The sequence below is a fragment of the Jaculus jaculus genome, chromosome 4, assembly GCF_020740685.1.
Source record: "Jaculus jaculus isolate mJacJac1 chromosome 4, mJacJac1.mat.Y.cur, whole genome shotgun sequence".
Classification (NCBI taxonomy): Eukaryota; Metazoa; Chordata; class Mammalia; order Rodentia; family Dipodidae; genus Jaculus; species Jaculus jaculus.
In genome coordinates, this window is record NC_059105.1 from 115,826,957 (window position 1) to 115,850,353 (window position 23,397).

Below are 23,397 nucleotides of genomic sequence, written 5' to 3' on the forward strand. Positions count from 1 at the left end.
AGAGTTGAAGGGAAGAGAAGAGAAGGAGAAGAGAAGGAGAAGGAGAAGGAGAAGGAGAAGGAGAAGGAGAAGGAGAAGGTAGGAGAAGGAGAAGGAGAAGGAGAAGGTAGGAGAAGGAGAAGGAGAAGGAGAAGGTAGGAGAAGGAGAAGGTAGGAGAAGGAGAAGGAGAAGGAGAAGGAGAAGGAGAAGGAGAAGGAGAAGGAGAAGAAGGAGAAAGAGAAGAGAGGAGGAGAGGAGAGAGAATACAAAATGTAAGAAATGAAGAAGTCATAATCACTATTGATCTCACATATAACAAAAAGATTAATATGCATGGTGATGTACTCCTTTAATCCCAGAACTTGGGAGGCCAAGGTAGGAGTATCACCTTGAGTTCAAGGTCACCCTGAGACTTCAGAGTGAATTCCAATTCAGCCTGGGGTAGAGCAAGATCCTACCTCAAAAAAAGAAAAAGAAAGAAACAGATGTAAGGTATGCAATAACTAATACTATGTGCATAACCAATACTATGGTCATCATAAATTAGATAATTAAGTGAAATGAATTTAAAAATCATGCAAGAGAGCAAACACAAAAAGACATGATACCAGACAAAATAGTTCTGAAAAGAACAAAGTTGGACAACTCACACTGCTTAATTTGACAAATCAATTTTCTGGCATATTCTGTCAAAATTCAACATTATGACAAAAATGTCAGCCAGCTGGAAATAGAACTGTGATTCTTCAAGCTACTGCAGATCATTTTTTAAAATCTTACAATACACATTAAATATTTAATGCTAGACTACTGAATGCCTTTCCCACAATATCAAGAACAAGATGGGCATAGCTACTCTCTCCACAGTTTATTCAATATTAAAGTGGAGGCTTTAATTTAGTCCAATAAGGTAAAAGAAAACATTAGATAAAGTCATTTATTCATTTATAATATACTGTGTATATAGTAAATCCTGGAATTTACAAAGAAACTACTAAATCTTGTGACATTAGTGAGACCATATATAAGAATACAAGATCAAAACTGCTCATAATTCTATATTCAATATTTGGAAATTATGTTTAGAAAGCAATTCCAGCTAAATATATTTAGTAGGATTTGTGTAAGATCCCTACATTGCAAATTATATATGGAATCTATGGAGAACTCCCACATTCATCAGTAAGAAAACAAACAACCCACACTGGAAAGATGGCTCAGTCAGTAAAGAGCGGGCCTTGCAAACATGAGGCTTTTGAGTTTGATCCCCAGGACAACACAAAAACAAGGTCAGGTGTGGCGGCACGCGCTTGTAACCCAGCCCTAGAGAGGCTCCCTGGCCAGCCAGTCCAGCCTCACTAGGCAACTTCAGGCCAGTAAGAGATCCTTTTCCAGAAAAGATGGACAACACCTAAGGAACAACCCCCAAAGTCATCCTCTGGCCTCCACACACATAAACATGTATATGTACCCACGTGTACACATGTACCCTCTCCCACATATACCAGCACACACATGAACACATGCATATGACACTCAAGCAAAAAAAAAGCCCAATTTAAAAAATTTCTAGTTTATGTATTCCCACTCAAAACCTGGTAATTTCTTATAATGATACACATACACTTAGCCAGTCTCCCACTAAAAACTTGCACAAGACACACTGTGGCTATTGGTTGTAGCTAAAAGCTGGGGAACAATTCAAATGTCTACCAGTGGGAGACTTGATGAGCAAATTGGTATTTACTCATTTAATGTTCTTTCTCAGTAATAAAAAATCAACAAACTGTCAATAAGTTGAGGAATATCTTGAGTATGTTGAAGGAAATTAAGTGAACATGAAACATGCACTGTATGACTTTATTTACATGAAATTCAGGAGCAGCTCAACCCAAGCTATGGAAACATAAATCAGAAACCTGGCTGACTTGGCTATGATGGCACAGTGACAGTCTGGCTGCAAAGGGGCCAAGGAACTTCCCAGGAAGATGGAGATGGTTTATGTTGGTTGAAGTGACTGCCACACAACTGCTTTATGCCTGCCAAACCTCACTAACTATACACTACAAGCTGTGCAATTTACTGTCTACAAACTAAACCTCAGAAATATTCAGAAATAGAATCAGATTTGCTTAATGGTAGAGCACTTGTCTAGCATGCGTGGAGACTCTATGTTTAATCCCCAGTATTTGGAAAATAAAATAACTATTTAGAAATAGTTAGGATATGGCTGTTGGGTGTGATTGATTTATACTTTTTCAGGTAGCTTAGACCCATCTTAGTGTTTTGTTTTGTTTATTGTTTCCTGCAGCTTAGTTTGCAGAATTCACTCTTTGTACGACCCAGAATCTTGGCCTGCTTACCTGCCTCATGGTTCTTATCATTTCCCAGCCAGGCCCCAAAAGATTGGCAACAGCATGCTAGATATGTCAAGGCCTGATGACCTTCTTATAAACCCCAGTACCAGTTCACTCATCAGTGTGGAAAATGTCAAACACATGCCAACTCTAAGTCAGAAATTGATTATACATGCTAGAGAAGAAAAAAAGAACACAGGAGAAAGTTTGTAGTTCTGGTTTCATTCCACATTCTCCAGGACCCTAGGATCTTAGGCAAACCCCTGAGTTTCTTATCTCTAGAATGAAGAGGCAATAATGACATGAACTGCCCTCCTACAACTGTCCTCGGAAGAATGACTGAGAGCGCATAGATGGAGACCTAGAGTGAAGTGTCAGCTTCCAACTGTATTTATGGTTCTAGCACCACTATCTTATTTAGCACCATATATATGTGTGTGTATATATGTATATATACATGTGTATGTATATGTATGTATGTATATATATATATATATATATATATATATATATATATATATATATATATACACACACATACATATATATACACGCACCTTGGCTGATTTTTTTCAATTTTAAAATTTTTATTTGAGAGTGAAAGACAGAGAGAGAAAGAGGCACATAGATAGAGAATGGGCACATCAGGGCCTCCAGCCACTGCAAACAAACTCCAGATGCATGTGCCACTTTGTGCATCTGGCTTATGTGGGTCCCGGAGAATTGAGCCTCCAACCGGGGTTCTTAGGCTTCACAGGCAAGCGCTTAACCACTAAGATATCTCTCCAGCCCCACCTTAACTTATTTTTGAAAGTTGTATTGTCCATTTGGAAAACTTACTAGAAGTTTGAGATATTTTAGCGGTTCAGATCTATTTGTTTTAGAACCTGTAGCTGAACATTGGTTCAAGGTTCCTGAATTCTCTGTGTATTCCATTCTTCTAAACATTCAGTTAAGATTTGGGCCTTCCTTTGAACCCGGTATCAGATTTTCACCATAGGCCCTTTCCTCCTCAGAGGTAGAAAGGAGCCTTGTGTCTACACCCTTAAGTGCTTCTTAATGTCAAGACTTCCCACTTACCTGGAAAGAACCATCCCCAGAGCCATCTCACCTGTTGGTGAAGGTCAGGGCCAGCACGGTGGCCAGGTGCGGCATTAGCCGGAATGTGTGCATTTGGTAGTCAATGATCTTCACTTCTTCCTTCCCCTTGGGTCCAAACTGCCTCTGGCTAGAGAGAACGAACAGAGGCAGTGTTCACCAAAATGCAGGTGACCTCATTTTCAGAGCTCCAAGCAGTAACCAGCCATTAGCCTTTCAAATACTGCAGAACACTGAAACTCAAGTCTCTTCAAAAGTCAAGACAGAGAGAATTAGCAGGGACTGGGGAGGCGCAGCGGTGGGGAAAGCGCTTCCTGCCCAAGCATGAGGAGCTGAGTTCACACCTCGGAGCCAACATAAGCAGCTGGGTGCCAGGGGTCTGACCCAGCCCTGGGAAGGTGGGGATGGGAGAGGCCTTGGAGTTAGCTCATCTAGCCAAATAGGTAAAAACTCTGGGCGCCGTGCAAAACCCTATCTCGGGAAAATAATAATAAGTGGTAAAGGAATACTCTAGGCACCAACTTCTGGTGTCTACATGGACGTGCACACATGCATGCATACCTACACGCACCTATACACATAGGCTCACACACGTATGCACAACATACACATAAAAAACAGAAAATAATTACAATATTTTTAAAAGACTGTAAGATAGTCCAACATTCTGAGTAAAATCCAACAGAAATATTTTTGGCTCTTCTAGAAATTAAGCTTCCCACCATGGAATATTTTAAGGCAACGTATCTATCTAACACATCGAGTAATTTGTCCTCCTTAACATTTACATGACATTTTATAGTTCCAAGTGCCCCATGATCATTAATTATTCAGCTTTACTGGATTTGCCACATAATTAATAGAACAGGAGCCATAGCCTAAAACATATTTCAAAAGGACATCTCAACAAGGTGGGTGATGGTAGCTCCCATCTCCTGCCAGACTCACAGGTGGGTCATTACTCTCAGCCTGCCCAAGCCTCCTGCAGCTCAGCATGGAAAGGCATTCTCCACATCGGCTTAAATCCCGAGTCTTATAACAGCTACTGCAGGGCACTTGTACCCAGATAGGCCAGCATTCTATCTTTAACCAGCTTTGAGCTTAATTTTGTCATTGTTTGGCACATGTGTGGTATACATGTATATGCATGTTGTGTGTACTGTGTCAACAGAGGTTGATGGTGGCTTTCTGTGGTGCTTTGATTCAGGTGTCCCCCATAAACCTAGGTGTTCTGAATGCTAGTCTCCCCAGCTGATGATGTTTGGAAATTAAAGCCTCCTGGAGGTGGTGTATAGTTGGGGGCGGGCTTATGGGTGTGATAGCCAGTTTCCCCATGCCAGTGTTTGGCACACCCTCCTGTTGTGATTATCCCCCTTATGTTGGATAGGGGGTCATGTCCACCCTCTGCTTCTGTCATTGTTTGCCCCTGCCATCATGGAGCTTCCCCTCGATTGTATATGCCATAATAAACCTTTTTTTCCCCCCAAAAGCTGCTCTTGATTGGGTGATTTCTGCCAGCAATGCAAACCTGATTGCAACACTTTCTAGATGGCTCCTCACCTTATTATTTGGTTGTTTGTTTATTATTTTGTTTTTCACTGTAGCCCAGGCTGACCTGGAATTCACTATGTAGTCTCAGGGTGGCCTCAAACACACATTGACCCTCCTACCTCTGCCTCTTGAGTACTGGGATTATAGGAATTCACCACCATACCTGGCTGCCACCTTATTTTATGATATTGGGCCTCTCATTGAAACTGGAGGTCACCAATTCAGGTAGCCTCACTAGCCAGTGAGCCTGACATCTGTCTGGGCACATGGCCCCACCCCCAGCATTTTTATGTAGATGCTGAGGATCTGAACTTAGGTCCTCATGATTACACAGCAATTACCAACTGAGCCATCTCCCCAGACCTTAATTTTAATTTGTTTCAAAGAATAACATTTATGCAGAATACATTCATGTGCACACATGCACACATGGTGCACACTATCAAACATGGGGGACAAACCTGTCACAGACACTAACGAGCTGTCTATCAATCATTCAAAAAAAGAGGGCGAAGAGCAATTCTTTCAAAAAGTCTGTATTTGGTAGACTTTCTCAAGCATCATTTTATATGTCAATATGCCTTTATTTGTAATCCAAAGAAATGCACCCTGATCTTTTTGGTGCATAAGGCATCGAGAAGTCACAACCTGTCCCTGTCACATGGGTGGGAGGTGGTAAGGGCACACAGAAGCAAGCACACACGGGCAGCTTGTGCAAGCACTGTGAACACAGGCTTGTTTTCCAAGAGCGCAGACTTCCCCATGTAGAGTGCAACCACTCACAGATGGTTGCTCCAGAAACATCCCTCCCTGTGCTGGGCCCATGCCCTTCGCTCCATTCCTGCTTACACCCAGCCACATCAGGGTGTGGCTCCAAATGAGAGGCTGGGCAGTCTGTAGGAAACCTCTCAACTTTTGCTGGATTATAATGAGACCAGGAAAAAAAAAAATCACATTTCCAATAATGGTGTTATCATAATGCTAGGTTATTGCCATGGATAGAACTGTTTCCCCACAAAATTCATATGTTGAAGTTCTAACTCCCAAGTGACTATTTGGAGATAGGATTTGTAGAAGGTAATTACTGTGAAATGTAGCCATAAGGGTGTGGTGCCACTTTGTCCAGCAGCCCTCCACCAGCCCTATGCATTCAAGAAAGGTCATGTGAGGACACAGAAGAAGGCAAGTCAAGAAGACAGACCACACAGACACAAGATCTTCCAGTGCCGTTGGTTGTTATCTTGGACTTTTCAGCCTCCAGAACTGCAGGAAATAAACATCTATTGTTTAAATTACCCAGTGTGTCATGTATTTTGTTATCATACAGTCATCTTATAAATTCCATTTGTCCCCACTCTTTTGACTTTTCTTTTTAAATATCATAATTACACTGTAGCTTTATCTATAATCATTGCAGCTAAATTTTTATCAAAATTAGACATGGATAAATACAACTCACTCCTTTGGAAACATGGGTGTGTCTCCTCTGTACCAGCAACATGCTAGGTGCTGGACATCCGTTAGTGTCAAGGTCAAGTCCCAGCCATTGAGCTCACAACCCAAAATACAGAGAAGACCCAGACAGTGTGATATATGGTTCAAGAGTCATAAAGAGGGCTGGGAAGGAAATTTAGCCAGTAAAGTGCCTTCCTTGTGAGCATGAGGATAGAAGTTCAAAACACTGTATAAAATGCCAGTCATGACAGCATGTACTTTCAATCACAGCCCTGATGAGGTAGAGACGTGTGGATTCTTGGGCTTACTGACTGGTTAACTCCAAATCAATGAGAGACTGTCTCAAAGAGGTGGGCAGCCTTCCTAAGGATAATACCTGAGGTTGCCCTCTGGCCTCTACATGTACATGTACACACACACACACACACACACACACACACACACACACACACACGCATATGCTAGCATACACATATTTTTAGAAGCCTCAAAAAGGGCCCACTGTCTGTCAAGCACCAGTATTTCATTATGAGCTTCCAGAATATCATTTTCAGGAAACTTTACTCATACAGAGACTGCAAAAAAGTAATCACAACTCCTTTTAGTTTTTAATTTTCTGAAAACAAAAAAATTACAACCCTACAATCTTACCTAATAACATCCTATTGAGCTTTCTGTTTTTTTGCACATGAAGTCTTCATAGCAAGTGGAAGAAACTCCATGTTGAATAAATATAATTTTTTAAGTATTTTTATTTTATTTATTTGAGAGGGGGGGGAGGGAGAATGAAAACATGAGGGTTTCTTGCCACTGTAAATGAACTCTAGATGCATCCACCACTTTGTAATCTGGTTTTACGTGGATACTAGAGAATCAAACCCAAGCTGGCAGGTTTTACAAGCAAGTGCCTTTAAGCACTGAGCATTCTCCCTAGCCCATGAATAGAATTTTGAAAATAAGAAATGAACACATGCCAGTGACCTACTCAAGGACCCATTCAAAGAAGATCTTTGGCTACTAGATTGCTTTCTCAATGTAGATATACTTTGTCACAGTCTAATTTCCTTTATGATTCTCATAGTTCAATCAAGGTGACATGTGCAGAGCAGAAAAGGGCCATCAGGGCCCATGCAGGGGCCTCAGAGTGTCAATCATTAGCTTATAGGGACCCACTGCAGGATTACCAGGTGATTTCACAAAACTTGGGAGATTTCTTAGGAGTTGCACTTTCACCCTTTCTTATTGAACAGTAAGGTCTGGCAACCTTGGAGCCTACCCTCATGATGTGACCTGCTGAGGTTCAGAGCCTCTGCCATGTTTGGCTAAGGTGTAGTTGCTCTTGCCACCAAGACCCCAGAACCCTGTGCACTCACTGAACTGGCCTTCCTGCCCAGGAGGCACTGTGTTTCCAACTCCCATCACTGTGGGATTCTTTGCTTCAGCCAGAACAATTTGCCTCCACATCCCAGCCTGCTTACTAGCTCTGTGACTGTGACAGAAAGCCATGCACAGGCACTCCACATGGATCTACAAATGTACAGGGCAGCTCACCTAGAATGCAATCCAAGTGTCTGCTTGGTGGTCAGGCATCCTCTAGAGCCTTACATGAACACCTTCTTTCCCTCCAAGCTGTTGCCCACCCTCCTCCCGTCAGGAACCTCTATCCACCCAGGGCTTACTGCCTCCACCCCTCATCCCTAACTGTCACATACCTAACTGGGCTCACTGTTGGCTACTAAGCCAAACATTCTCCCCACATTGAGACTTTCCTTATTCTCCTCCCCTCTTTGATATGCCTCTTCAAAAACCAATGGAAGCTGAGAGCTGCTTCCCCTCAGAACGTCCTGAGCATCCCCCTGTGCTCTCCCCAGGTCCAGCCTCTCGCCTTTCAGGCTGGTACAGCATGTGCCCATGCTACTGTCTGCTGTGATGCCCACCTAGGGCCCTACGGACCCGGAGAGCAGGCCCCTCCCAAAGTGAGCTCACTCCTAAAGATAGCAAATGACGCCATAGGAGTGCATCTTGGAAATGACAGTTAACCAATCCAGAGCCCCAACCACCTACAAGGCTGTCACAACACATGCCATGATTACTCTCTCCTAGTTACGCCAGGGCCAGGGGCTAGACAACCGAGAGAGCCCCTAGGTCCTAGAGCCCACCATAACCATAATGATCCAACTGCTCAATCCTACTCTGCTTAGTCTGTCTAATCCATTCCTTCCTTTGGAAACCACCACACAGACTCTTGCTCACAATTTCCAATTTTTTTTTTATTCCCCCTGCCTCTCAACTGACTCTAGTGCTTCCCTGTATGGCTACAGTGGCATGGTACACCCTATTCTCTTGGGAACTGTGAGTGATGATCCACCTTTTCTATGACTAACATATTGATCTGTTGGCCTTCTCATTCCGAAGTACTAATAGAATCTATAATTTTTTTTTTAAAGAAAAGCCCAACAGACTGGCCTTTTTTTTATGCTACAGATCGAGAGAGAAAGAGAGAGAGAGAGAGAGAGAGAGAGAGAGAGAGAGAGAGAGAGAGAGAGGAGAGAATGAGAATGAACGAGAGCACGAACTGGCGTGCCAGGGCCTCCAGCCACTGTAATTGAACTCCAGATGCGTGCGCCCCCTTGTGTGCACACGGTACCTTGCACACTTGTGTCACCTTGTGCATCTGGCTCACATGGGATCTGACGAGTGGAACATGAGTCCTTAGGTTTACAGGCAAGCCCTTTAACTGCTAAGCCATCTCTCCAGCCCCTATCTATATTTTAAAAGCACCTCCCATTGGGTTTACACTCATGGATAGTACAGCTGGTCATTTTCATGCTGCAGCCTGACCTGGGGGAAGGACAGAAGGCAGGAAGGAAGACTAGTTGTACAGCAATAGCTGTACCTCTGACCTTGCCTCACCATCCCTATTTGTCCTAGGAATATTTACTTGCTAGTCATTGTTATAAGCAAACAGCAGTTGGCCAGTTAGGATGAGGTAGGTGAAGAAAATGAGAGGGGAGACAAGAAGAAGAAACCAACTTACCATGATGCCAACAGCCCACCCTGTCCTAACTTTCTTACCAGGGACCAGGGAAAAACCAGTGCCTGAGCAGAAAGCAGGTGGCACCCAAGCCCTTCCCTACCTTTGGCTTCAGATGTGTATAGTCCCCAAAGCATTGAGCAGGAGCTTTCACTGGCTTCTCACTCATCTGATGTGCTCTCTGGCTGCGGCAGGGCAGAGTGAGACACTAAGGGCTACTGACCCTTCTTTTGCCTGGAGATGCATAGTTCTGCCCTGGGTCTGCTAGGACATCCCCAAGCTGCTGCCTGGCAGTAGAGAGAGGGGATATCAAGACTCGGAGCCTCAGCGAGTGTGGCCCATGTGGCCACCTTGCCCTGCCACTCCACAGTCACTCTCTTGTTTATGCTCTCAGGGCCTTATTGGACACACTGAGAGTCCATTCTCTGGTTGCCAGCATCCTGGCATGCTGCCCTGGACACAGCTCACAGGGCTGTAATCCCTGCAGCTGGCCAGCAATCACTGCCTGCCAGATGCTTTTATTGTTCCAGAATAGGATCTATATGAATAAGATACACTTCCTGTCCTTCCCTCCACTGCGTTACTATTTCTTTTGTTAAAGAACACATGTAAAGGGTATATTTTTCTCTGTAAATACAACCTTTTATTTCAGAACTCCCCCCCCCACACACAAAGAGTCTGAAATTACTTAGCTTTTTTGTGATCTTTAAAAACAAAATCAGTGTATGTATGCACAATGATATCCATGTGAAAAGAAATCCTGGGCTTAGAGAATGATGCCATTTAAAATTATAGATCTGAAAACCTATTTCTGGATTCCAGCAACTCCTAAGGAATAGAGGAAACGTTTATTTTGGGCTGTTTTATTTCATTTCCACTCAATTTTGAACATGGCTGCTTAAAGCAACACTCGTGGAAAGTGACAAGGCTATTAATCACCAAGGCAGCTACTGCGCGCGCGGCCTCTGGGGGCCCGTGCTGCCCGCCTTCCCTGCTCTCCCTCTGCTCTCTTCTCCCAAAGGAGGCCAGTGACCTACTAAAACGATAATTGCTTCCCGTGTTTCCTGCACCGCAGCATCCGTGCGGCAGCCTGCCGTGAATGACATCCAGTCACATTGAGGGAGAAGAGCCTCCGCCCTTGACCCTGAGATGTCTTGAGGTGCAAGCTAGTTTACAGTCATTCCTGTAGCCGGAGAGAAGCAAAAGTCTCTTCCTTCACCATCAAGGTGCTGAGTTCCGTAGACAACATGCTGGCCTTGGGCCCTATGGGCATATGCACATATTGATGATGACCTAACCTCAGACTGGATTGAAGGGAACCAGTGGGTACCCCCAGTAGGACACCTGGACCCCATTCCAAGTCACCCCATAGAGACTCTCCAACTCTCAGAGTTTGTAGCCCATGTGTACGCACACATACAAATACATGTGAACACAGCACACACATACACAAACAAATAGCTAATACAACCACCAATTAGACCCAGCCATCTGAGTCTAGTAAGCTAGCCAGAATATAAAAACCCTGGCTTCTTATTATTAAGCAACGTGTTGGGAGTTAGGCACTCCAGCTCCTGGCTCTAAGCCTCACTACCTTCAACACTAGTTGACCAAACCCTAGGGGTCAGCTGGCATCACAGAAGGAGCCAGATTGCATAGCTCAAAGCTCAGTGGTTTTCTCGTTAGGCTCTGAGCCACCCTCTATTAAGCAGAAGAATTAACATGGTATATACACCATGTCTCACTCATCATTCTTCAGGTGGGCAATTTTCAATATAAAAGAGGTGGAAGGGGTATGTGTCTGTGAGAACTTATATGGCATATTGATGTAGCTTTGATGGTGATTAAGTATGGGGTGTGCCCCCAAGAAATAGTTTTGAAAAAGCACTGATGAGCCTGCATGCATCCCAATACATTACATTTGTGCCTTTCAAGCACCTTTGTCCCCAAACCTAAAGTCTATCAACCTAGCCAACCACCAAAGCATAGAGCAGAGGATTCTCAGTAACTATCAGATCAACAGCAATGGCAATTTGTAAACCTGAGAATGTTTCCTGTACAGCAATAAATGCTGGTTCATTACTTTGATGTCAGCATCAAAAAGTCTACATGGCAGGCAGGAACAGCATCCCAAGCCTACAAACTCAGAGCTGTGGCTCACACTGGATTGACCACAGTGCAGCTATTTGGAGACGAGCCCTTACTACCATTTACTCTGCCACTGCCTCTCAAAGATCCTGCCACACCAAAGCCCAGACTCTCCCCAACAGGCAACCCATTGGTCTGAAATGGGGCACAGTGCCTGACAGGGACTGACACTTTATTCACCAAGCCTGCAAAGAGCATCTCCTGGCCACATTAGCACCATAAGCGTAGCACTGAGTGGAGCTAGCTGCGGTGTCTGGAGTGATTAGAAGCAGGCCTCTTCTTGCCACCAGTGGATAAAGACCAGTAGAGACCCCAAAAGCCATCCAGACAGGAGACAGGCATGGTAAAGTAAACCTCCACTGTTTCCCTAAGTGGGCTGTTTCTGACCAACATTATAATCCCAACGGCTAGGTCTGGTAGACTCACCCTACATAAGAGATTAGCTAAATCCAGATTCTGTCAGAGGGTTCAATTATACAAGCAAGAGTGGGTCTGACCTATCACACTGTGGGTCAGACAAAGCTCTTTACAATAAACACCTGGCTGCCTCCCTGCTGATTTTGTTCCTGTTCTGTGCTGGTACCTCATGCTGCCCATGGGAGGCCAAGCCAACACTTGGGACTAGGCCAACATCTCATCCCACTTACACCACCGCCAGCAAGGCAGAAGTGAAGGCTTTGGATCAGACGCAGTTGATTTACTTACAGATTCTGGCTCCTTCCTTGGGTTGTCTTTTGTAAGCTTCACAAAGTCTTTGAGCCTCTAGTTCCTTGACTCTAAACAGGCTGATGGAGACAGATTTCTGAGATGTGGCGAAGGCCTGACCCATGGTATGTATTCAAGGAACAGCAAGGGTCATCCTCACAGTCATTACCACCCAGGCCAGAATCTCTAAGATAGTCTGTAATTGTGTTCGCCCTGGATTAAGAAAGTCACTGTAGATTTTTTTTCCAAAAATATTTTTTATTTTTTAAGTGATACAAAACAATAGCTGATTCTGTCTGTCTCACTAAAACTGCTGTGAAGAGACCTTCACTGTGAAGAAGAAACTCTGATCCCCCCATCTCAAAGACAATGAAAATGCTGAGAGAAAAAAGCAAGCTAAGTCTACTGAAGTTTTAGAAGGTGTGTGTGTGTGTGAACGTACACCTGTGCATGTGCTCACTCATGTTGGAGAACTAACAGCACTTGCCACTTTTACATACCCAAGAATGTCAGCCAGTTCTCTCTCCCCTAAACTCCAGGTGAGATGATGTAAACAGACACAGCCTGAGAAGGTGGTGTGGACAAGGCCTCCAGGTGCATTGCCATCATAGAAGCCATAGTTCTTTCCAGAGCCAGTCAGCTGACCTCACGGAGGAGGCTGACTGTTGGCTAGTTGATTCTCACCCAAGGGAAATTAATATACTTTCCAGAATTGTAGCCTTAGCAATACCTATGAGTGGTGATGGTTAATGGGAGTCATCAGGACCATACTTCCTTGAGATTTTTCTTGGGGAAAAAATATATCTAAATGAATGCAAAATAAAACTACAATGGTGGGAGATACAGAGCCATAAAGTATGGCCAAGACTGCCTGGGGTGGACTAATGATTTCAGCGTTGAATGATTTTCACATCTTAAAACCATGTCTGTTGGGAAAGACAGCTTCCATCATCACACCGTCACAGATATCATCAAGAAGCCCCTGCCCACAGCCCCTAGGGTGAAGAAGCAAGAGAGCAAACCCCTTGGCGGGGGGAGAGGGATTCAGGCCATCTCTCCTCTTTCTTCTCCATTCTGGACAACCCCAACAACTTCAATAGCCAGCCAGAGCCTGCTGCCCACACAGAGACAACAAAACACTAGCTCACAAGCCTGAAAGACCAGCCTATAAGCAGTGACAGAAAGGAGACAGGCACTGAGCTCCACTCTCCCCAGCTTCCTATTCACTGAGGTTGAGCATCAGGTGTCACACAGCTAGTAAGTCACTCTTCACAGGCTGTTTGCATTTCTTAACACTTCAAGCTGGCTACAGGCTACTCTTGACAATGAAAATTTCCTGAGATAATTAAGAGATACCTGGTGTCTCCAACTCTCACTCTCAAGCCATAGCCTTAAAAGTAAAAGTTGCTTGGAAGTTCTGGAAATAATACTTCAGCTTTTCCATCTGCCAACATGAGATAGCTCTCCATTTATTTGTCAGTTTCTTTTATCAGTGTCTTGTAGTTTTCATAATGTAAGTCTTACCCATGTTAAGTTTGCTGGCTGTTTGCCAGTGTTCTCTGCTTTGATCTACGGAAGGGGCCAGCTTCTTCTACCACTGATGGTGTTCCCATGGAGTCTATAAGCCTGAAATGAATCCTTTCCTCCCATAAGCTGCTTCTGGTTACATGCTGGTCCCAGCAACAAGGAGCTGACCACAGCCAACACGCTAGGGCCTTTGGTCACCGCAAAGGAATGCCAGTCACTTACACCACTTTTTTTTATCTGGATTATGTGGGGGAGTTGGGGATTGAATTTGGGCCAGCAGGCTTTACAAGTAAGTGCCTTTAACCACTGAGCCATCTTCCTAGACTTAAAATGCATAATTTTTATGCTGCTAAATTTTAGCTCCTAATATTTATCAGATCTATGGGTTCATGGCTGTCCCAAATATTGTCTTGCTGTCCTTCTAATGTTCCCAGGGTCAATAATGAAGTACCCTGCATCATTCCTGATAGGAGTAATTTGTGTTTCTCTCTTTGTCAGTTTGCTGGAAAGTTGTCAATTTCATTACTTCAAAGCCGGCTTTTTCCATTTTGTTTGTCAGGTCTTGACAGGGGAGCTTGGGCACTGATTTGAGCTGTCCCTCTTTTCTAATGCGACACACTGACCATTATCAATTTCCCGCAGCAGGCTGTAGTATATTGCACAAACTTTGATATGTACTGTTTTTATTGCTTCCTAGCTCAATGTAGCTTTTATTTTTACTTGTATGTGGGTTATATAGAAGTGTGTTGCTTAGTTTAAAAGTGTTTGGGAATTTTTCTGTTATCATTTACTAGTTTGAATCCATGTGGTCAGCCTCCTGAGTGCTGCTGGGAGAGCAGGTATGAGCCACCGTGCCTGCCGTGGCTTCAATTTTTAAAAAGTTTCAGTTTCTTTCTTTTTCTAAATTTTATTTATTTATTTGAGAGAGCAAGAAAGGGAAACAGAGAGAGAGAGAGAATGGGTGTGGCAGGGCCTCCAGCAACTGCAAACGAACTCCATATGCATGTGCCATTTTGTGCAACTGGCTTATATGGGTTCTGAGGAATCAAACCGAGGTCCTTTGTCTTTGCAGGCAAATACCTTAACCACTCAGCCATCTCTGCAGCCCCAAAAGTTGCAGTTTCTTCTATAGCATGGGACATGGTATATTTTGATAAGGCCAAGTGGGAGGATTGTGCCCTCTGCTTTGTGCAGAGGAGTGCTCTATAGATATTGATTAGATCTTGCTGGTGGATAAAGTTGCTGAATTTTCCTACATCTTTGCTGACATTCTATCTAACTGGTCTATTGAATATTGAAATTGGAAAATTTATGCCTTTTAAGTAGTGGGTTGGTCTAATTTTCCTTTATATATAATGCATATTACAGTATATATATTATATATGATATATATTTAATATATATAATAACATATATAATATATAATAGTATAAATAATATATATATCTTATATATTATAGTTATATAATATAAACAACTAGTTGTTGCTTGTATTACAAGCCTATTGTAGTTCACAAAAACATATATTTCCTTAATCGACTGACACTTTTAGTACTGAATATCTCTTTCTATGGTAATTTTATTTACTTTATATGAAATTAATATAGCCATTTCTGCTTTTCTTTGGTTAATTGTTTTATAAAATACAAATGGCCTATATTGTGATTTTTTTCTATTTTTATTATTTACTTGTATGTATTATGTGTGTGTTTATGGGCACACATGTGCCTGGGCATGCATATGGAGATCAGAGGACAGGCAAACTTGAAGTCTTTCTCCTGTCCTTCCACCTCCCTTTGGAACAAGTTCCTTCTTGCTGCTACAGTTGATGAGCTTCCAGATTCTCCTGGCTCCACGTCCCATTGCTATAGGCAGGTTGGGATTATAGACCCATGTGCCACTGGGCATGGAGCTCGACTTGTGCACTGAAAAGGGTGGAACTCAAGTGAACAGGCTTGCAACAAGCACCTTTAACTGCTAAACCCTTTGAATTGTTATATTTGAGGTGAATTTCTTACAGACAGCATAGTTTGAATATATATACTTATATGTATATATATACATATATATATGCACATATATATATTTAATACGCCTTGCCAAGCTTCATTTTTAACTGAATTAGATTATTTACACACTCAATATAATAATTAATTTCATGGTTAAATCCTGTCTTTAAAAACTGAATTTTCTGGCTTTCATTTCTCTGTTCTATTTTCATTGTCTTCCTTTAACATTTTTTTAAAATCTCATTTCAGTGCATTACTGTGTTCATGAATGTATCCTTGTCCTTTTTTCAGTGGTTGCTTGGGGCTTTGCATGTGCCTACCTTATCTCAGCCAATTTGTCATCATCTTACAAGTTCAAGTGAATTTCAAAGCATCTGCGCCTCTTACACCCCACGGTCCTCTACTATGCCTAATAGACTCAAGCACTTCCTGTACTTTCTCTTTTGCCACATCAGGCAGTATCATACCTTTTGCTCCACTGTCAAAAATAATTTAGAGAACTCAAGAGGAGATTTTGGTATGCTTAGCTATGATTTTGCTTACTTTGTTGTTTCTTGCTGATACCAGGGAGTCCTTTTTTTAAAAAATTTTTTTTTTGTTTTATTTCTTTATTTGAGAGCAACAGACAAAGAGAAAGGAGAGAGAGAGAGAGAATGGGCAACCAGGGCCTCCAGCCACTGCAAATGGACTCCAGATGCATGCGCCCCCTTGTGCATCTGGCTAACATGGGTCCTGGGGAATGGAGCCTCGAACTGGGGTCCTTAGGCTTCACAGGCAAGTGCTAAACCACTAAGCCATCTCTCCAGCCCTTTTTTTCTTTTTATTTAAGGAAATTTCTTTTTCTTTTTTCTCCCCCCTTCCTTTCTTAATTCTTCTTGTAGGTGGTGGTTTTGAAACAAGGTCTTGCTATGTTACCAGGCTAGCCTTAAATCTGTGTGGTGAAGCCCCCTGCTTCAGCCTCCCAAGTGCCAGCTATTGAAGTGCGCAGACAGGCTCAGTGGGAAATTTCCTTGGCTGCTATACTGGAGGAAGCCTGCTACTGACAGACTCTTTCAGTTTTACTTCATCTGAAAGTGTCTTGATTTCCTTTGCATTCCTAAATGTCATCTTGCTGAATATAGAATTCTGGCTTAATGGTTGAAAATGTCAAGCCACTTCCTGTGGTCTCCGCAGCTTTCTGATGAGAAATCAGCTGTGATTTAAATGGCTTTGTACTGCTTTCAAGATTTTTCCCGTTGTTTCCAGGTTTTGCTGTTGATGTGTGTTCACGTGAATTTTGCATGTATATAGTATGTGTGGGGTGGTGTGTGTATGCTATGTGTATGTGAATAAACAGATTCATACAGAACCAGAAGAGAATGTCAGGTCTTTTTCCTCTAAAACTCACTGGCATATTTCCTTGAGATAGTCTCTCTCTCTGTAGATGGAGCTGTGGTTTTTGTGAGCCCAGTGATCATCCAGTCTCTGCTCCCCAAAGGACTGGGTTACAGACGTGCATTGCCACACTCAGGTGTTGAGGTGTGTCCTGGGGACTGAGACTCAGGCCTCTCAGATGTTCATGGCTGTGACAAGCGCTCTTCTCTGCTGAGCCATCTCCCCAGTTGGAGCTCGCCCCTTGTGGGATTTGCTTAGTGTTTTGAATCTATTAGTTATGTCTCATGAAATTTGGGAGTTTAGGCCTTTGTCTTTTCATTCTGTTCTTTCTCACTTCCTTCTGGGACTTTCAGACACAAGTACTAGGTCTTTTGTTATAATTCTGTAAATTGCTGATGCTCTGCTCTTTCTTCTAGTTTTTTTTTTTTTGCGTGCTTTTCCGACTTGGGAATTCCCTTGCTGTCTTCTGGTTCATCGATGCTTTCCTTCATTCTGCCCACTGTGCTGTTGAGAACCCCCATTGACACTTAGGATTTGCTACCAAACTTTGCCCATTTAAAAATTCTGCTGGGTGTGGAGCCTATTGCCTCCCAGCAGGGACGAATGTCTATGCTCCCTGCCTAGTCTTCTGTCATTGCTCTGTTAACAGACCTAGGAAAACTTGCAGCTCATGGAGGTGGAAGTCTGGCCTTTTGCTGGCATTTATGTGATTAGGACTGTAGTGTGGTGTTTCTTCCCCCTGTGGTGGTGAACTAAGCTAAAGCAGCAGGATTTGAAACTCTTTTGTCTTGGCAGCATCTTTCTCCTGGTCCTTTGGCTAAAGAAAGCAGTATTTGATGTGGAGGTTGTGTACGTACACACACACACACACACACACGAGTGCTTCTATTAGTGTTCCCGAGTCTTGACTCTACCAGAACCTGGTCTGGGAAATGGGAGAAAGACAGAGAACCAGGACTTTGCATCGAGTCATTCCTACGGTCTCTTTTGTCTGCCTTCCTGTCTCTGCCTTTCAGTGTCTTCTTAAATTTCATATGGAATGTCCAGGCTTCACTGGAGTCCTTAGTAGAAAGAGTGGAGAAACACAGCTACTCAATCTTCCTGAAAAGGAAAATCCTGTTTCACACTTCTAAACATGACATGTAGAGATAGGAATTTTAGAAGGCTCACCTTTCTTCACTGGGTAGAAACATGGACATTGACTAATAGCATTAGTTTTATTTGGCTTTCACATGAATAGACAGGCAGAAAGAAAAGATCATGCATAAATATCAATATAAAATGTCATATATTTTCCTTTAAAAAAGACATACCACATCATAATGATGTGCCACTGATTTAATAATAGCATATCAGGAATAACACAAAATTACTTGATGAATGTGTGCAAATTTTATAGACATCCCAATGTTACAAAAAACAAAGAAGATGGATATGTGTGTTATAATCAAAAGGTAGTGGACATCTCCAATGCACACTAACATACCAATTATGAATATATCATGAGAGTTCTATATCCTGTTCTTTTTATTTCAGATTTTATTGTATGACATCTCCTGTGTCATTAAATATGCTTGAGGTTACAATTTCAGTAATTACTTTCTTAAGGTAAATCTCCATAAAATACTACCTGATTAACAACAGTTTCAAGCACTCTTGACAAATATCACCAATGTGCTTTCTATAAAGACTATCAATTTTAATTCTTTCTCCCAATTTTAATTCTTTCTCCTTTTAATAAATTCCTGCCAGAACTGAGTATTACCTTTGCTAAGTCATCAAAGAAAGATGTTACCCCACAAATTTGCCTTTCTTTAATTATTAATCTTAAAACTGTTTATATATATACATATATATATATATATGTATATATAAAACTATGCATGTATAGTTAAATAAATTTAAATGTAACTATTTTCCCATTTATATATTATGGAATTAGTAATTCTTTATTGATATTCCTTATATATATTATGTATTAGCTTTGCTTTTAGTATCTGGATGTTTTTATTTTTATGCAATTAATTTAATCTAACATTTTTTGTTTGGGGACTTTTTTTTTCCAATAAGGAATTTTTTTTTTCTAACTCTGTGAAAGGGTGAGTCACAATTTGGCCTTGATCTGTGTTATTTTGTGGTTTGCTTTAACTTTTGGAAAAGATGAACAGAGGTGAGAGATATAGGTTTGCCCCAGTGGGATATAGGAATAAATCCACCAACCCAGTTACCTGTAGCAAGTGTCACGAGGTCAACCCAAGAAGGATCTATGAAGGTGACAGGTTCTTGTTTCTATCTGCTCAAAATAGCCATTCCCTAGTCCTAACAATTCCCCTGATCTTCTTCCTTCTAACCGACTTGGCAGACAAGTCCTTGCATTAACCTTTCTCTTACTTTGCTCTCTAATCTACCAGGAAATTAACACAAGTCCCAGGCCTCTATAAACATAGCTTTTGCCAGGCATCCATTTTTATCTTTGATTTTACAATTGAAATAACACATAAAAGCAAACTTTGTTGTTCTGTTGGCAATGGGATATGACTTTAGGGAATACTTTGTGAGAAATTCTTTTACTGGATCTCTGTTGTAATAACAATACTTCTCAGCAAAAACTCCAACACTTCAAACTTCATTTAAAAGTTGCTTGCTACCCAGTCATTGGCCTATTTGTTTCCAGCATCTCTATGCCAGGTAATAGCTGACTATATCTGTTGTCAAGGTCTAGCACACAGCAATGAAAAGTATCCTAGCTGGACCTAGCCAAAGTACTGGTGGTTTTCTGCCCTGAGACACAGGGGGACTTGCCTCTTTCTCAATGCTTCTGCACTTTTCAGAGTGTCCCTTCCAGACATTCTTCCCTACCTTCTGATCTCTCACTGCCAACCTCTACCTGCTTAATGTTTCTGCTGTGATACTCTTCTGGACTATCCCAAAGAGCTCATCAGCATCTGTGTCATGATCAGTCATTTCATTCTAGTGATATATCCTTGGACATAATTGAAAATTAAAAGAAAATAGCTTTACTGTTGCTTTCTTTACAAAAAAGCATTTCCCAAATTGGCAACATATTGTGCCTGTGACAAAAATAATCCATATGCTTCACAAGGTTACAGCCTGGAAATAAACTAGCACAAGATCATTTAAGCTATTTAAAAAATATATATATATATGTATGTATGTATGTATTCCTTTTTTGGGATGGAGAGGTGGCTTAGTGGTTAAGCATTTGCCTGAGAAGTCTAAGGACCCTGGTTCAAGGCTTGATTCCCCAGGACCCACGTAAGCCAGATACACAAGGTGGTGCACGAATCTGGAGTTTGTTTGCATTGGCTGGAAGCCCTGGCGCGCCCATTCTCTCTCTACCTATCTGCCTCTTTCTCTCTCTATCACTCTCAAATAAATAAACAAAAAATATTTTTAAAATATATATTACATTTATTTATTTCTTTGAAAGAGAGAAGGAGAGAATGGACATGCCAGGGCCTCTAGCCATTGCAAATAAATTCCAGATGCATGTGCCCCCTTGTGTATCTGGCTTATGTGGGTCCTAGAGAACTGAACTGGGATCCTTTGGCTTTGCAGGCAAATGCCTTAACTGCTAAGCCATCTCTCCAGCCCCTATTTAAACTTTTGCATAGGATTTTAGGATACCGGAAATCATCCAAGTCATGAGATGCCCAAGAACGCAACTCAATATGACACCGGGATGGATGAGTTTCAAAAAAGGCTCTGGAAGGGTAATGGAAGCTGGACTGAGATCCTGCCAGCAGTCAGGAGGCCAGGGTCCTTGTTCACTGAAGTCACATACTGGACCTGAGATAGCAGCATGCTTCTGGGCTTTGCTTAAAAGGAAAATCTGACTTTCATCCCTGGCTGGGCTCTAGTCTTTTGCTGGTTGACATGCAATGGTACAAATAACAAAGCACTTTTCCTTTAATTGATGAAAATGATTTCTAAAACAATACTTAAGATCTCTGGATAGTCTTAGGACATGCACAGAAAATTATCTATTAAATAATATCTAAACTTCAGCAAAAATAATGAGAGTCTGGTATTTAAAACATGACATATTCAGCCTGCTCTCACCAATAGCTCAGTGTGGTGGAAGATCTACTCTGCTCTAGGCAGATATGGCCAACGGGGACTCCTTCTCCCACTAGCTTCCAGGCAAGGGCTATGACTTTAATGCAGTAGCAACATCCATCTCCTCACTCCCAACTCCGTATTACAGAAGCTTCATTTCAGGCATTCACAACCAAGAGGACTGAGGCTCCCCTCCCCTTCTCAGCTCCTATTCACAGGGCAGAAGCTCCACTTCAGACACAGCAGGTCAGGAACATCAGGTCCTTGAGCATCCTGCCCCACGCTGCTTCTAGAGTGGAGGTCTCACACTAGGAGAGAAGCTGAGAAGACCAGGAGCTACCCCTCCTTGTCCAGAGGCTTGCTTGCAAAGCAGAGGCATCACTTCCAGAGAAGAAAGCCACTGTTCTACCTCAGCTTCAATGCAGTGGTACCAAGGTAGAACCAGGAAGACAGGGAACCATAAGAAAGAGGGAGCTTTGTAATTTGCCTTAGGAGACTAACTTTATTTGAAACAAGACATGTAAAAGAGCATACCTATGAATAACTAATATTACATACTGAAGATTTTGGCAGGAAGCAACCCAGAAGCCATAAGTTAGAAATCATAAATTCCAGTGCCAAGAATGAGATGCATCTAATGAGTTGTTGGTCAGGAAGGCTACAGAGGCCCCTAAAACTGTGAAGGCTATTGACACTGCTCTTGGTTGCCCAAGAAAACGAAATGGTAAGTCCTTGCTACTGAAGATACCACATGCTTTGGTTGTAGAACCAAAATGAAATTTAAAAAAAAATTTCATTAGTAATGTCACTGTGGTGGTTTGATTCAGGTGTCCCCCATAAACTTAGGTGTTCTGAATGCTAGGTTCCCAGCTGATGGAGATTTGGGAATTAACACCTCCTAGAGGGAGTGTATTGTTGGGGGCAGACTTATGGGTGTTATAGCCAGTGTTTGGCACACTCTCCTGTTGATGTTGTCCACCTTATGTTGGCCAGGGGGTAATGTCCACCTGTTGCTCATGCCATCGTTTTCCTCTGCCATTGTGGCACTTCCTCTTGAGCCTATAAGCCAAAATGAACATCTTTTTCCCACAAGCTGCTCTTGGTTGGGTGATTTCTACCAGCAATGCAAACCTGACTACAAAAGAAAATAAAATGTTGAGGAATAAATTTAGAGGAATGGGAGATAGGAGACTCTCCAGTACAGAGGGAGAGATGGAGGTAAGCAGCATGTGCTTGTGGGGACTGGAATGGAGTGCAAGTCCAAATGACAGAAACAAATCATATAATTCAAAAAGCACACTTAGAGGACTTCCGGTTAAGATGGCGGCGTAGGTACCACGCCAAAGCAGCCTAGGGAGGAAAAAGACCAAAACAACTCAGCAAAATACACACTTTTACTAAAAAGTGAGGTGTATAGGAAATTGAAGCGGCAGCGGAGAAGTAGAAGAGCTATAGAGCATCCAGAGCCTGCACAGGTGGGAAAAGTGGCTCCGGCAGCTCGGCCAACCGCCGCGGACGTGGCGCACCAGAAAACCGCCAGACTCGGCTCCAGCCGCAGGAAAAGCCAGGTGCGGGATTTTCCCCTCACACCGCACTCTCCGCAACTCGGGAAATGTGAGGGGAGAGCAGCAGCGAGCAACGGAGGAGCAGACCGCAAGGTAGAAGAACACGTGGAACAGCGAGAGAACCAGAGCAGCTGTGGCTCCCTCCCATCCCCAACCGCCTGAGCCCAGCTCCAGCGAACAGAGCAGCGGCCCAGGACCCGGCCACGCCAACTTGGGCTGACAACGGGACCCAAGCAGGAGCAGAGTTCGGGAGCAACATCAGCGGCTCCAGCACTGGTACCAGCGGCCCCAGCAGCAGTAGACCCAGGAGTGGCAGCAGCGGCAGACTCGGCAGCGGCAGCTTCAGGGGGAGCAGTGGCAGTGGACACAGCAGCAGCAGCTTCAGCAGCAGTGGTGGCTCCAGCAGTGGCAGCTACAGCAGCAGCAGAGGCAGCAGCAGCGGCTCAGTTTGCCCCATAGGAAAAGCACGTGCCCAGCTCCAGAAATCAGAACAGCAGCCCGACGACCCAGGCAC

The 23,397-nt window shown here is 42.9% G+C and overlaps 1 protein-coding gene across 1 annotated transcript in view; it reads right to left on the reverse strand.

The window, feature by feature from the left end:
* Positions 1 to 23,397, reverse strand: part of Acoxl (acyl-CoA oxidase like) — a 396,521-nt gene that overhangs the window by 240,289 nt on the left and 132,835 nt on the right. Inside the window, 1 exon segment of the mRNA XM_045148384.1 lies at positions 3,449 to 3,565. Within this exon segment, the coding sequence (XP_045004319.1) occupies positions 3,449 to 3,565 (117 nt within the window).